General features: G+C 52.6%; 1 protein-coding gene across 3 annotated transcripts in view; it reads right to left on the bottom strand.

The window, feature by feature from the left end:
* Positions 1-16,355, bottom strand: part of Gnal (G protein subunit alpha L) — a 93,021-nt gene that overhangs the window by 26,277 nt on the left and 50,389 nt on the right. For all 3 annotated transcript variants that reach the window (XM_063231998.1, XM_063231999.1, XM_003464446.5), the window contains exon 5: positions 292-389. In XM_063231998.1, coding sequence (XP_063088068.1) covers positions 292-389 — 98 coding nt within the window. The remainder of the gene's footprint in view (positions 1-291; positions 390-16,355) is intronic.

The following is a 16,355-nucleotide window of genomic DNA, read 5'->3' as shown; positions in this document are numbered from 1 at the left end:
GTGTGAAGGCCCTGGGTTTCATCCCTTGTACTGAAAAAAATTAATTTGCAGATCTCTGCTCCAAAATAAAAATGCAGTGAGGAATATGGATGCATTCTGTAATTTACACAGACAGGAAAAGAGAACAGACTGTAAAATGTCAATCCAGGCAAAAGGAGTGGAACCGCTTAGGTCTTTCCCTGAAATACCGATTTCGATTGGATTTCTCGAATTTCTGTCCCTTAGACACGTTCGTTTAGGAAGTTGCTCCTGCAGTAAACGTAGGCGCCCCTCGAGCTCGACCCCACTTACTACTGCGCGCAGTCGATGAGCTGGTACTCGTTGGATCTCTCGAAACATGCCTTCACACCCTCGTCGTCCCAGAGCTTCTTCACGTGGTCAAAGAACTCCTGCGGGGGATGAGGCACAGGTGAGTGGCACCCATGTCACGGCCGGCACGAGGCTCACAGTGAGAGAAAAGCAGTCGCACTGAGCACAGGGGCACGCAGGGCCTAGCTGCAATCGAAACCTCTTGGAGCCATAACTGTGGGTTTGGGATTGTACTTGAAATACTTCACGTTAGGGTGACCTGTGAGGTCACTAAGAACCAGGAACTCACCAGCCCCTTTGCCCCTTTCTCCTCTCATTTGCATCACTGTCTTGACCATGTACGCGGGCAGTGAATATTTTCAAGTGACCCTGGAGATGGAGTCCAGGGCTCCCCTGCCCAGCTGGGGACAGCGTCTGCTTTCAGAGCTGGAGCCAAACTTGGCGGGTGGAGGGGGAGCGTGGCCCGTGTGTGTGAGGCTGACTGCACGCCTGCCATGCCTGCTTCCACGCCGTGCTCCATGTCTTCTGAGCCTCCTGCAAGCGTCCGACCTGGCTTGACTCCCCAGCCCCCACCCACTTGCCTGCAGAAGCTCTGCTGTCTGCAGGGAACCAGCCTCAGCCCCAGGGGTCATCAGCAACAAGCACAGGAGAGAAGATAGGACAAGGACTTGTCCTGAGACTTCTGGACACACCCGAAAATTTATATCAGATGCCTCAAAGACTCTGCCAGAAAAACTACCACAGATGCTCACCTGGGCCCCCTGCCTAATGCCCCACCTTCTCTCCATCCCTGTAAGAGGGACACACTTCTCTACGTTCAGGACAAGTGGTCTTATTGCGCTCTCTGCTGAGCCTGACATGGTAAATTCCCTGCCAGCTGCCTTTGCGTGAGCCTGGCGGCCTCTGTCTGCCTCTTAGGGCTGTGCTGCCTTCCCCTGGTGCAGTGCAGTCCCTGAGACACCATATCCTGAGCTGCAGCTCTGGGGCCCACTTGCTCCCTCTTGGAATGGACTGACACAATGTGGGAACGTGACTTTTCACAGGACAGTGGACCATGTCTACCACTGTGCCGTGGACCACACGAAGGGGCCACCTCAGGACAGCAGAATGAAGTCATTTAAGTCCAATTTCCTAACCCTCGAGTTAGACCTGGTTCACCGGGAACACACCATGCTGTTCCTCCCTGGGAACCGGAGTATCTAATAGGCCCTGTCACTTCTCTTCCCAGGGAGTGGACAGAGGGCAGTATAAAAGTCTGGGTGGGATCTGTCATCACTGGAAACACCCCAGTTTGCTATTTATAATCTCTGTGCATCCCCAAGGCTGACTCAGCACTGTCACCACTTGGTATCCGGGGCACTGGCAGGCTCTGAACCCCGAGGATGTGGAAGGACCTGGGTGAAACAGCACAGAGTTTCCACAGAACCAGTGCCACCTCACCCCATGCCATGGAAACTGCCTCGAGATGCCCTTTTCCTTCCAGTAGTTTTGATTCTCAGTTGGTTGAGCTCTCAGTTGTAGGACCCATGGACATGGCTTGATCAACTATGTGTTTACAATTCTATTTAGGAAGGGCTTTCTGAAACCGGGCTTAAACAAAAGCAAACAAACAAAGCCCTGTGGGAACAAACTGATTAAGATCCTAGAGATCCCAAGCCCAAAGCTGGGGCAGCAATGGCAATGACTGAACCAAACAAGATGGGGTCGGCACAGGCCAGCAGGAACCCAGTGTGCAGGCAGCGCTCTGGGGGTCCCGGCCTGGCCTCTCTTCCCAACTCAGCCTGGGGGTGGGTGATTCAGGTCTCACCTCCAATGATAAGGTCAGAGCTACTTAGCACGGCCATGCTCACCTGCCTGGAAAATGGTCAGACCCGGACCCTAAGCACACCAGTCCAGCTGGCCTCAGTGGTCCCATCCGGCCTCAGTGGTCGCAGCCCGCAGTGTGTCCTGGGCCCAAGACCATGGGTCCCACCCACCTGAACCACACACGCTGCGTGCGCTGTCTGTGTGCCCATGGGACTGGGCCTTTATCAACTACCCTTAGCATCATGTTAGCACTGTGTTTTAGGGCTACTTCACACAAAGCTCACCCTCTTCCACCGTCACGCAGCCATGAGTTCATCAGGGTGACGCACTGTCCCTGGACTGGTCCTGCCCCTCCTTGAAGCCCAGCCTGGCCCATGCCCATCTGTGCAGCCACCGGGGCAACCTGTAGTCTGCCTTTCCCAGGAATTTCACAGCCACAGCACCGCAGAGTCTTTTGTGTCTGCCGTATTTCGCCTGGCACGGTACTTGCCAGTGAAACTTGTCCATTTTGCTCTGTGCAGTGCTGACAATTGTGGTACTGGGGATGGATCCTGGGCCTCATGCTCACGGGCTACATGCTCCCTGGCCTGGGTCCGATCCCCATTCGTGTTGCTGAGCTCAGCTTCACTGTCTGACTCACCACACCTGCGTAGCACTCACCAGCGGGGAGGCAGGAGGGCCACTGCAGCTCCTGACTGCAGACAGTGCCACTGGGTTCCCATGGGTGAGTCTCTGTGTGGACCTGCATTTTCATTTCTTGGGTAGGGCTGGCAACTTGGGGTGACTTGGTAAGCACTGTCAATGATTAACTTCAGAAGCTGCGGAGTCGTCTTCCACTACGGGCATCTGTCTTACCCTGCCAGGAGTGACGTTCACCTGGTTTGTCGCCTTCGTGATTTTTAATTATTCTAGTGCATTATTATATAGTTTTTCATTGTGGTGTTTGCTTGCATTTCTCTAAGGGCAATGCAGGATATTGTTTCATGTGATTGTTGGCTATTTTGTGTATCTTTTTTCTGAAATATCGGTTCAAATCCATCATCCATTTAACAAAATGAGTAACTTCTGACAACTGAGGCTTTTTTTTTTTAAAGTAAAACATTTTTAAAAGGTCATGAAGTGCTACTGCAAAGTGTCATTCCCAAGTGCACTCACTCTGAGACTTTATCATTAAAGAATATAATCAAGCCCGCCCTCTACTACACATCAGAGACTTAACTCTTTTCTCGTTTCATTTTGTGTATGCCCACGTTTAATCCTCCATCCCAAACACACCTTAATTTCAAAGTTTCCTGGGCTTATTTGCACCTCTGCTGGAAGTCTGTATCTCTTGACCTCTCCTGGAATCGAGAAACCTTACCACTGTTCCATTTCAGGAGTTGAACTCATGATCTTGCACTGGCCAGGCAGGCGCTGTGCCACTGAGCTCTGTCCCTGGCCCAGACCTTGCTTTTTGAGTCTAGTGTCCACTCTTCTTTTCAGCATCACAAGTAAAAGCATTAAACCATAGAGATGAATGCAGCTCAGTTCTCAGTAGCTGAGCTATGGAACAGCCCAGCTGCCTGACAACTGACAAGTGGATGAAGAAACTACAACATAGCACAGGGGAGTATTGCTGGGCCCTAAAGAACAGAATTCTGTCCTTTGCTGGAGAATGAGTGGAAGTGGCGATCATGGAGTTAAATAAAATAAGCCAGGCTCAGAAAGTCAGATATCACATTTTTTTTATAAGTGGAAACTAAAACAATCAGTAAGTAAATTAAAAAGAAATGACTTAAAAATCATCTATATTTAAGTCCTTTGTCAGCTTTCTTGTTTTTGCAAATTTTGCCCCTTGCATTATAGTAGCATCTTAGTTTTCTTAAGTATCTGTTGATGGCAAAGCTTTAAGTTTTGATGTCAAATTAATTTTATTTTCTTTCAGGGCTTTTGGTTTGATCAAAGAAATCTTTGCCTTACCCAGAGTCAAAAGTATGTTCTGTTTTCTTCTAAAAATTTTATAGTTTTAGCTCCTTCATTTAGCCAAGATCCACGGGTGTTAATTTTGGGGTATGGCACGAGGGATGTCTGCTCCCCCAGAACACGTGCAGAAGAGAAGACTTGCTTCCCACTGACTCACCTTGGTGCCTGTTGGAACTGATCATATAAATGTGGATCTATTCAGATACTCTCAGTGCTGTCCCGAAGATCTCCGGACCCACCCTTATGCAAACACCAGACTGTGCTTTCCAGTGAGTTTCCAAGTCAGACAGGTTGTGTTGTTCTGTTTTCATGCTGGAGACTGAACCAGTGCCTCGGGCTGCCGGGCTGAGGTCTCTCTGTGCTCATGCCCAGCCTCACACCCTGGTCGTTTCAAGTCCTTCAATTTTGTTCTTCTTTCCCAAGATCATTTCAGCTATTCTAAGGTTTTCCCCTTTTCACACACATTTTAGAATTAGCTTGTCAGTTTCCAAAAACAGACTGTGGAAAATTTTGACAGGAATTACACCGAATCTAGGCCATCTGGGGAAGAAATGCCGTCTTAGTCATGTATGTTTTAATCTGTGAACACAGTATACCTATTTATGTCTTATGTAACTTCTCTTCATAGTGATTTTTTAGTTTTCAACTTAAAAATCTTTTGCTAAATGTCTGCCTAGATAAACATTTTGGGGGTGTTATTATGAATGCACACATATTTTAAAATTCATTTCTAGATGTTTTCACAGGTGATGTCCAGAAGAAATAGTTGCTCTCTCTATTGGATGTCTTTGGCCAGCTTGCTAATTTCACCTGAGTTCTAAAAGTGTCCAAGCTTTGTGGGCCTGGGGCAGGGTCAGAATTCCATGTGGAATTCTGACTTTAGTACAGGCTGCTGAGGTAGTGGACGCCCCCTCCCATCCCCCTGGCTGGTCACTCTGGCCAGTTTGCATGCTTTTGGCTTGTCTTGTTTTCTTTTTTTTTTCATGCTACCTTAGGCTCTACCTTTTACTTCCAATTTATAATCTCACAAAACAACTGTGAGAAGGGAGGCATTTATTTTAGTAATATGATCATGACCCATAATGGAGAATTAAATAAATCTATCCTCTACAGATGGGAATGTATAATTTTCCTTAGGTATTTTTTTCCCAGAAAATTTAGTTTTTTTAGCTTTTGAGACTTTTCATAACTCTCCCACTCTGCCACCTAAGATCCTTTCTGTGAAATCTTAATTCTCTGGAAATTGCACAATTGCAGCATGCCAGAGAGACTCACAGGAGAAACTCAGTTGTGTGGGAACAGAAATATAATAATTGGGTATTTTCATTAGAAAAAGGGGCTCTGGGAGTCACGACTTTTGTCTGCTCCAGACAAGGCCCAGGTCCTCCGAGGAAGCCCTGCTGAGTTGCATAACCGCAAGGTTCCCTTCCCATTCTCTGCCTCAGCTGCCCCAGTCCCATCCGCTGCACCCCGGTGCGGGGAGCAGGTGAGGGCGGCGGTCTGGGAGAGGTGGGAACGGGGGAGGGAGGAGATGAGTGCCTGTGGGAATGGGGAGGATACACTCGGGCTAGGGGTTGAGTGAGGCTGGCTGTGGGGAGCACGCCAAGGGTCGGGATGGCCCCGGGCTGCCCTGGTGGCTTTGGGCACAGGTGCGGTAAAGGAACCAAGGCTCTGGACTTCAGTGGCCCAAAGGAAGCCCTGTGTGTGGGGGCGGTCTGTGCCACGCTGCTGTCGGGAGAGGCATGTGCATGAACCTGGGCCGGGCTCCTCACCTAGAGGACAAACCTTCTACACCTGAGACCGCACACCCTTTATGTTCCATGCACTCACGCGTGGCCACTATCCCTGTGTATTCCTGATCCACATGGGCAGCAGCTGCGACTGAGACAATGCTGCTTCTGTGGGGAGGGCTGTGCTGGAGCCTGGCCACGCACTCCGGTGGGAGCCAGGCCAGCCTGGAAGCATGGAGTACCACAGGCGGGTGCATGAACGCTGCTGGAACTCCAGCCAGGCGAGGCCAGCAGGCTTTGGCCTCAGCTGCTCCAGGCTGACTCCAGCACAGAGAGCTCTGAGAACACTCCGCTTTCCGTGTTCTTGGCCAAACACCGAGGCCATGCACTTTCGCTTGATGTGCCCTGCCCCTTCCTACTGTGTGTAAATGAAGACACAGATCATGCTGGATCTTACTGCCTCTCCATCAGAGGTCAGGTCCCGCCCTGCCCCAGCTTTCCTTGTTGTACATATCTTGTGTTTGCTTAGCCACCCATCACACCCTCTCAGGACCTTGTTGGCTGCAGGTCACAGCACCTGCCTTCATTCCAAACAGGCAGACTTCTCCCTGTGATCATTCCTTGGAGAACGCAGTGCAACAAGTGTTTGTGTATCATTTGCCTGGTGTGAGAGAGGAAAAGTCACCCAGGATGACTGAGACGGCATGGGAGAGCTGCATGGGTTCCACACACACACTCACACACTCACACAGTCGCCACACTTCATAGAAGGGACATGAGTGGCTGCAGGTTTCGCGTCTTGAGAGGTGGGGTCCTGAAATCCACCCTCACATACCAAGATGTGAACACGTTGCACACACACGTGTGCACACAGGAGCACACACCCACAGGCCGTCACCACTGGAAGCGGCTCCTCTACAGGCAGGGATGGAACAGGTGCTGGGTAGTGCTTTGATAACACAAAGCGTGGTGCTGGCAACACAGCCAGGGGCAGCAGAGCTGTGCCCATGCAGGGACAGCAGGGCGTGTGGAAAAGGTGCCACTGCGGTTCTCCATAGAAACTTAAAAATTAAATTTATTAATGTCTTTTTTTTTTCCACTGCCCTTGTCATCTGAGAAACTTTATTGACGTCTTAAGTTTTTAAATTAAAAAATGTCTCTTTTTGAGACAGGCTTTTACCATATAGTTTAGGCTAAAAAACATGAACTTTTAAAAAATTCAACTTTTAAAAATTCATTCCAATTTAATTTTTTTTTTTTTTTTTTGCAGTGCCAGGGAGTGGCCCTGAGTCTCATCCCCTAGACATGGAAGGCAGCAGCCATAGGTGAGTTGCAGAGAAGGACCCGCCTCGTCTCGGGCACCACTACACATGCAGTGGAGCCCACAGCACACGGCCCAGCATTGGCAGCCTCGGGAAAGCTCCCCACCACCACACACCCCAGGGGCCAGCAGAGCATATAGCATGCATGTGGCCTGGGCTGCACAAGGTCCTCTAGAAGCTGCACTGTGGCCACCATGGTGGCCTCAGTGGCTGGGGACCAGGCCCGACCTCTAGGGCTTGTTAGCTCAAGGCTGAGTGTCCAGAGCTGTCACTGGACAGGCACACTTGTCCACGTGTAGGAAGTGTGCAACTTGCCACTGGTGCCTGCCGTACCACTCCATCCTCTGACAAAATATTGCTAAAGATGAAAAAATATCTGTCTAGCCAGAGAAGGCAGCAGCACCTGCAGAGGTACAGTCCGTGTCTACTCTCGGCACATGACAGATGTCAGTGACCAGCACCATGCTTGGGAGACAAGAGAGACACAACCGCTGCCCCTCGGAGGGATGGCTGCACAAGTGCTGGGTTTCTTCCCCCACCGCTGGGGCTGCAACCAGGGCCCTGGCGAGCAAGCTGCACCCCCAGCCGGAGTGTCCACCTCTCCCAGGCTGGAGAAAAACCAAACTCCAACCAGCCAGAGACAGGTGGCAGAGGGTGAAGACGGCCTGGTACACACGGGGACCTCTGCCATGTGCCCTGTGTCACCTGCACAGGTGATGTTGAACAGTGAGGCTGTCTCCCTCTCCCACTAGCTACAGGAGGCGGTGCGTGCTCCTGTGCCCACTGTATCCCCGTGCTGTGTGACGCATGCATGGACCCTGTCCCTCTCTCTCGCACTGTGTGCAGTGACACTGGTTCACTACAAACCAAATGCCTTGATCTTCCATGGGTTTCAGTTTTGCCTCCCTTCCTGCAGGCAAGAGAGCAGGTCCCAGATTCTGACAGACCATTCCTGGGTTGGACAGAACCCAGGTGTCCCTGGGCCAGCAAGCACATCACCACTGAACTGCCCAGCTCTGACCCATCCGGAGCTCCACAGAAGCCTGCTTGTGCATGGCACTGTCCCTAGTCTGTGAGGAAAGGACAGGAGGGGTCAGGCCTGGTCATGTGACACAGACACAATTTTTTTGGCCTTCAGTGCAGCAGGTGGTGGCCTCCTAAGATCACAGGCTCAGTGACATCAGGGCGGCCTTGGTTTGGGTGCACTCCAATGCTGATGCCGGATGGTACAGCCCCAGAACGTTGTCCCTGAATTCTCAAGTGACAAAGGACTGCAATTCAGGAGATGAAGTTGGCATGCGGGAAACAAAACCTTTTTTTTTCCTGATCACAAAGAAGAGTAAATTAGGCCAGTTCAAAAAAACTCAATAATGTAAATCAAAAACCTTAAAGAAGTCTCCTCAAGAAGACTGAGTAGGGATTTATCTTCTGAAGAACAGCAGAGAGCTGTAGAAGGCTACACGTATGCACAGTGTTATCTGTGCTGGTAAAATGTCACATCTGTATGGACCTGGACAAGCGCTGGGATGCTTGGAGAACCAACCGCGTGTAGCCAAGGTGGCTCAAGCCACACAGACGACTGAAGCAAGAATGTTTACTTCAAAACCACGCTAGGATCCCAAGTGACTTAGCAGGGCTTTCCCTGTCTGTAAGGCCGTGGAGGCCCATCCCTGAATGTTTATTCCAGGGGGCTTGGACACTGCTGCTTTTGTGGTAGCAGATGTCCCTCTCTGTAATGTTAAGTGGAGCTGGTCTCTAACGGACGCTGGGCCTGCGGGGAGCTTCCAGGTGGGAGAGCAAAGAGTTGCGTCCCTGAGCCATGAGACTGGTCTCCTCCGGGAGGCCCTAGTGCTGTGACCTGACCAACCCCGAAGATACCACATGATCTCTGACTCTCAGCCTAAGGACTGAGCATCAGGAGGAACCAGGGGCCAGGGCAGCAGCTCTTGGGGCCCTGGTAGAAGCTCTAAGATGGCCAGGGTAGAGGTGGGGACAGATGCCAAGACAAAGCCAGCGAGCCCTTTAGGCTTTTGGTGATATGAACAGCCTGTGGCACTGTTAGGTCTGAGAAGGGGAGGATGGGGAAGGAAGGAAGGAAGGGAAAGAGAAGAGGAGTGGAGTGGACGGCCGTGGAAGGAGTGGGCGGTGGTGGCTACAAAGATAAGAAATATAAAATATAAGAAACCTTTATTTCGGGAATGCGGGGAGAGACACCCCCAGCCCCGGAGTGCAGCATCTCCACCCTGGGGCCGGTGGTCTCTCTCTGGAACACACTCTCCCTTTCTTCTTCTTCTTCTTCTTCTTCTTCTTCTTCTTCTTCTTCTTCTTCTTCTTCTTCTTCTTCTTCTTCTTCTTCTTCTTCTTCTCTCCTCCTCCTTCTCCTTCTCCTTCTCCTTCTCCTTCTCCTCCTCCTCCTCCTCCTCCTCCTCCTCCTCCTCCTTCTTCTTCTTCTTCTTCTTCTCCTTCTTCTTCTTCTTCTTAACATGTGGAGTGAGGCCCATAAGTAGCCTCTGTACCCCTAGGCCCATAAGTACCCCAAGGGGCATTAGGGATGTACAGGTATTTCACTGGCACACGTTTGGCGCCAGGGACAGGTTCTTAGGGATGGGGGTATAGGGTTACAGGTAAATCTATAGGGGCGGGGGAGGCAGGAGCCCCCTAACTTGGCTGAGGCTTTTCCTGGGTAAAGTGTCCGGTCTGGGCCAGCAACTCTTTCAGCACGGTTCCTGGTTCTTCCACGTGGGTCCTGGGGCTGCTGCTGCCAGCAGGAGCCCATGCTCGGCCACCAGATCCTGCTGTCCATGACCTGGACCTGTGAGTGTAGGCCATGTTCTGGGTGTGACTGTCTGAGAAACCTGCAGGCTTTCCCGAGGCCAGTGCCACACCTGACCCTACCTCAGTGCACGAGCATCCAATTCTCCATGTCCTGTAACGGGGACTGTGCCCCTTCCGTGCTTGATCATAGAAATCCTGCTGTGTGTGCAGTGGCAAGAACCCTGCAGTTTAGATTTGTAATTCCTTAGCAGCTAAGGATGTTAAGACCTCTTCCAGAAGCCTGCTAGCCAGTGCAAATCTTCTCTGGAGAAATGTTTATTCAAGTCCCCTGTCAACTTCCAATTGAGGTGTCTTCTTGTTGTGGTGCTGTAAGAGTTCTGAGTGTATCATAAATAGTGGTCCCTTGTCAATGTATGATTACTGCATGGGGTGTCCCCTGACTATCTTGATAATGTCCCTTGTAGACCAAAGGGTTAGATTTTCATGAAGTCCAGTTTATCTGCTTTTGTCTCTGTCACTGAAGGTTTCCGTGTCATGTCTAAGCGATCGCTGCCAAATTCCAGGTCATGAAGGTTCACCCCTACGTTTCCTTCTGAGAGTTGGATAATTTCAGCTCACATCCTTAGGCCACTGGTGCTCTGAGTTCACTGTGCATGTGGTGAAGCTATATATGCATTTTATTGTTAGTTCCATCTTGGTTATTTTTCAAATTCCACAGGTGATAAACTAGAAAATGACAGACTGTACCAATCCCATGTGAACACGCCTAATTATATTAAGAAATTCTGTAGGACCCTCTTTTCTACAATTGAAATATTGTAGAAGCTCACAGTAACCTCACCACGTGCCTGGGGTAGTGGTTTGTCAGACATTTTAAGTCCAGGGTCATCTTCTCTGTCACCACTTATCATCAGTTCCCAACATCCCCCAACTGCCAGCGATGGGCAGCAGATACGTCTGAGCCCTCACTGTCTGTGGAATGGGGAATGGAGACTGAAAGCCATGACTGTCATATCTAAGTGGTGGCAGCCTGGGGGAGAGTGTCCCTGCAAAGGGCAGAGTGCTCTGCCCACTCTGGTGTCACCACAGAGACACTGGAGAATCCCTCTGCCTGACAGCAGAGGCCTGCTGTTTGTTTTCTGGTCCCATGAAAGTGTCTCAGCCGGTGGGGCAGAGAGGGAAAGCCACTGAGAGGCTTTTAGATCCTTCACCAGGGAAAACACCCAGGTGAGGGATCAGTTTATTTAAACAAACAAGCTTAGTCTCTTGATAATCGACCTTCTGTTTAGCAGCAAATAGTGTCTCTGGGGCCTCTGACCTCACCCTCCGCCTGGGGTCCCTGCCCTGAGGGGAAGAGCTCTGCCAGGGCTGCACAAAAACACCTGGTGGCTGTGTCCCGCTCCTGCTGGCAACAGTGACCCCACATGGGGGCAGGAGTGCGGCTGCCAGGTCTCCTGAGTGTCCACGTCCCTTCTGCGGGGACCTTGCTACTGCCCAGTGGACAATGAGCATGGCTCTCTGTTCTCCTCTGCTGCTGTGGGCCCAGAGTCACTGAAATTGGAAACCACTCGGTAACCTCTCCCCCTAGACCTGGATATTTTGTTGTGTAAACCTTGAGCACTGGGTTTTTAAATTCAGCATTCAAATTGGTTTGATGGAAAACGCAGCAGCCTGACTACTAACTGCAGATTTGCATCCTGTTAAATGTCAAAGGGGTTTTGGGGTGAAAACTGCAGGCAGTGACACAATTCCGGTGTGGCACTGCGCTCTGACCCGCTCTGTCCCGCTGTGAACAGTGGAATTTAAAGAGGTAAAACATGTCACCCAGACAAAGAGGTAAACTATACTGAGAACAGAGCGGAGCCTGCGTTGCACCACAGTAAACAGCACAGCCCCATAACACAGTGACGTCTGAGTGCGTACCCCGGGGAGTCCCCGAGTCCCAGCCATGGGGCCGTAAGCCACAGGGGACAGGGCTGTGACAGGGCTCCAGGGCGCCAGGCCCCAGCACGGTGAAGGGCAGGGCTCTAGGCTCCTGCAATGAGGCGCTCAGGCTAGCGACACTGACAATCCTCTCCTGTTTCAGCCCCACCCCCAGCACATCTTTGGCCTCTTAGTGTCAAGTGGCTCCTGCTCAGCAGGGCAGGCGCCTCCAGGGCCTCCAGCCCATCACCCTTCCCTGCTGGCCAGAGCCTTCTGCCAGCACTGGCCAGCCCCTGCCTGCCAAGGGAAATGTTTGCCTGCTCACCAATGTTTATACTGCACTGCCTAGGAGCTGCAGGCTACGTCTGGTCGTGTGGCCTTTGGGACAGGGCCCTTTGCAAATCCTGGGTCCTCAAAGTCACAGGAGCATAACACTCTGTGGGACACAAGTTCAGCTCCAAATTATGCCAACAAAGGCCAAGGTCAAGGCAGGAGTGAAATTTAAGGAGGATAAAAAGGCATCCCAGGGTAGTTTATTAAAATGACACACTTGGGGTCTCCTATGGTTGGAATTATGGGGTGGGCGGTCTGGTTGGCTACTGTATACAGCCTTTCTCTCCCAGAGTCCCCATCTGTGTCATCTCCACAAAGGTCACAGGAGCCCCAGAGCGGTGGAAACGCCAACCGCAGGTCTGTAAGTCGCCTGCAAACGGCAGTGCCAACGGCAAGACTCTCACTCACAGACTGGATGTGGCAGGACATTTGCCTCTGCAGGCTTCCAGTGAAGCCACGGCAGCTTCTGCATTTGCTCCTCATGGACTCAGGCTACATAGAAAGCACCTGGGAGCCACAGGAAAGAGGAAGTACTTCTAGCAGAGGCCGAGGCTTTGTCAGGCTCAGCCTCAGCTAACATGTGGACAGCCCAAGCAGCATTCATGGCTGAGGGTGGAGGGGACCCTCAAAGCTTCTGGCCCCCGGGATAGGAGCTGAAGCCACCAGGTCCTGTCACTCTGGCCTGAGGCACAGTTGGGTAGGGGCAGGGACAGACACTGCATGCCCCCAGGATCTGCAGAGCTCTGGGTGCTGGCACGTGGAGGCAGCCAGGCGCATGTAAACCCTGGGAGCTGACACCCCATCATGCGCCACCTATTCTGGAGCAAAATGTCTTGTTGGTATGTTTTATTTAATAAACTGAGACTGACTCCAACTTGCCAAGATTGAAAATTTGCAGGCAAGTGTGGCTGTGGACTCTACTGATGGAGGAATGGGAACGGACCCGGCCCGGAGCCAGCAAGGCACTGGACCCCTCCTAATTCCAGGAGGCCAAGCTGGGTGCTGGGCGGAAATCCAAATGCCGAACCCTGAGGTGGGGTTTTAGAAACCCCTGGGAACTTTTAAAACATCCTCAGACCTCCACCAAAGAACTCCTGAGGCCAAGCCTCCACGGCTGCCTAGGCAGGGACCTCACTTTCAAAGGACCCAGGAGCTCAGGCTGGGACCAACACAGGGATATGACTGGGCCATGTTTTTTTTTTTAATCAGTACTGGGGATCGAATTCATAACCGCCTGCTTATAAGGCAGGTGCTTATGCCACTGAGCTAAATCCCTAGCCCCATGGGCCACGGTTTTTGGTGTGAGTTCCTGTTATGTTCACAGCACCTGGATTAACCTACAGGGGACAGCAGGAAATAAAGGAAGTTTGTGGAAGGAAATGGGAAACAGTGGTGCCCCAAAGTTGAGACTGCATCTAGTGCTGGCCAGGCCCCGGTGGCTGCTCCTGGCCGTGCCAAGGAAATGCCCCCAGGTCCACCTGGAACCGCACCATGATGGTTCACTGGGCAGGGAGAGTAGCCAGTGGGTTTAAGTCTCCCATTAAACTATAGCTGCCAAGCCATCCCTCGGCTTGGCGCCCACGCATAGGGTCAGTGCTGCAGGTCCCTACATTCTGTGGGGGACCCTGTGACAGCGCTGAGAGCCCAGGCTGACAGCAGTGGGCACAAGGCCCGTCACGGAAGGGCCGCTTGTTAGCACACACGTCCCTTGCAAGGCTGGGCATCAGGGAGGTGCGAGGTCTGTGGTTGGGAAGCATGGAATGCCGACCTTTGCCTTGCCGCTAGCCCTTGTTTGCCTTTGTTGGCCCAGAAAAGGGGAAGCCTCTAAAGCCAGGACCTGCCTAGCCCCAGGCCCCATCCCTGGCTCACCTTCCTCATCAGACCCTGGCCCAAGATAGGACATTTGACACACCTGCCTCCTTCCTGTCCCCCCTTGCTCCCCGTGCCTGCCCTGTAGCCTGGACACTGCTGGGCAAAACAGACAGTCCCTAAACAGAGCCCTGGGAAACCACATTCCCTGCGCTCAAAGGCGTGGGAAGGGAGACTCGCAAAATGCTGTCCCCAGGCCCACGGCCAGATGTCAGTGCAGGCAGCCAAAACGGTTTCTCATCTGGATCCGGCCCACGGCGGATTCCTTGCCACTGGATGCTGCAGCACTGGAGGATGGGGGCGGGGGTGGAGCGAGGTGGACACTGCCCTTCCCGTCCCCTCGCGCTGTGTGTGAGTGGACGTGAGTGCTGGCCACACGCTTTGCTGTGTGCCTGGGGTACACACACAGCCAGGGTGTGTACCCCACCCCATCCTGGCTGCTCTGGAATGGCCTAGGCAGGAAATGGAGAAGCACGGGAGGGCGGGCTGCACGTTCCCTCTCTCCTTTTTAGAACAGGGAGCAGTCATTTTCTTTCATTTTAATAATTTCCACCCCTGTGAGAGGAATTCAAATGTCTTTCACTCGCCAGAGAGTGGGAGGTGGTGGGTGGAAGTCTTTGAAGACTTCAATAACAGCTTGACAGCGCTGCGGGGGCAGGCGCAGGTGCTAACCCCTTCCGCTCCATGGAACCACGGTGTGCATGTGGGGGCCTTGGTGGGGAGGCAGGTGAGGTCTCGGGTCAGGCCGAGCCTCTTGGTCCCCAGGCAGCGGCAGGCACCCAGCTTATGAAAGGCTCGCTGGACAAATGCTCAAAGAGCAGTGCGATTCACCAGGAGCAGCTGTGTTTGCCTAGGATAATTACCACATGCTAGAGAAAGGAAGAACTCAGGGCCCCGGGAAAGAGGCCGGGCCGGGGTCCTTGGGAGAGATAGCAGGCGCTGGCCAGGCCCTCACCGCAGGCTCCAGGATAGGCTGGAGGCGAGCTCTCTGGAAGTCCCTGGAGATATCTCATGGCTACAGGCTGGGGTTTCTGCAGTTGGCGCTCCGTGTCTATAATCTGCATCTTTGGATTCAACCAAGACACTGAGCGCATTCGGAAAGACTCATTTGGACCGAACAGCTCTGGCTCTGATTTCCATTGTCATCCTAACAGCACAGTATGGCAACCCTTCCCACAGCACTGGTTCGTGGACAAGCCTTGAGTCCTGCAGGGCTGACTCCAGTGCACAGGGGCAGGTGTGGATTCCCCGCACCGAGTTCCTTCAGGTTCTGCTTTCTGGGTCCTCAATGACCCCCTCTCACTGCCCAACTCCGGTGGCCCTGTTGGCACCAGGCATGCTGGCCTCCATGAAGCTGGGGCACCCCTTCCCCTTCCTGCTGCTCCCCTGATCCCAGTAGGCAGATGGGCACAACCCAGGAGGCTCTGCAGCCAGGCCAGGGGCCTGGCCCAGCCTGGAGCCCGGAGTGAGCACAGACACACGGCTTGACCACGTGGTTCGATGAGCCTGTGCACGTGGCTGCTGCCTGTCTTTCTGGTTACGTGGCAGCGCCTGACTAACCCTCTGCTTGATCACTTCCTTTCCTGTGCCCATGATTCACGCCTTGCCTCCCCCTTCTCTGCCTCCTTTGAGTGGGGGCAGCTCTGGGCCACAGCACATGCTCTGCAAGGCGAGGAGGCAGCCGCGGCTTTCTCCTTCCCCACGGCCAGACAGGACTGGGTCTTCTTGTATGTCCTCCCCTTCGATGCCCGATGTGGCACTTTACACTCACACACAGTCGGCAGCTGGGCTTGGCTGGGAAATGAAACACTGCTTTGTATGTTTTGAGTGAATTACTAAGTGCCCTCAAAAGTACACGCACAAAACAAACAAAAGAACAAAAATCCCACAATCTGCTCAGCTGCAGCCACCCGCAGTCATGCGGCTCTTTTCCAGCAGGGGAATCCGAACACAGTTGTGGGCTTCTGTACCACTTGGCCCAAACGATGGCCCAACAGGGACCCCACCCATGAAGCCCAACTCTGGGCTCTCAACAGATCTGCACCACCGACAGGGGTGTGGGTAGGTCAGGCGGGCAGATGCCTCACATCACCCTGATGTACAGACACCTAGGGCCAGAGAACCTAGTCACCCAGGAGGCCACCGGGTGCTGGCCCAGTCACCCAGTGGGGGCAGAGTGTCACGCACCAGGCAGTGCCCACTCACACCCAAAGCCACGAAGGCCATAGCCCCTGCCCAGCCTGCACCTCCATGCCAATGTGGTGGTCCATGACTATAGGTCAGTATCCAGGGAGGCTGAGGCAAGAGGATCACACATTTGAGCTTA

Source organism: Cavia porcellus, unplaced genomic scaffold (genome assembly GCF_034190915.1).
Source record: "Cavia porcellus strain 051 isolate PalLab524CR breed Dunkin Hartley unplaced genomic scaffold, mCavPor4.1 scaffold_20, whole genome shotgun sequence".
NCBI lineage: Eukaryota > Metazoa > Chordata > Mammalia > Rodentia > Caviidae > Cavia > Cavia porcellus.
This window is presented reverse-complemented; position numbering and strand designations above follow the sequence as displayed.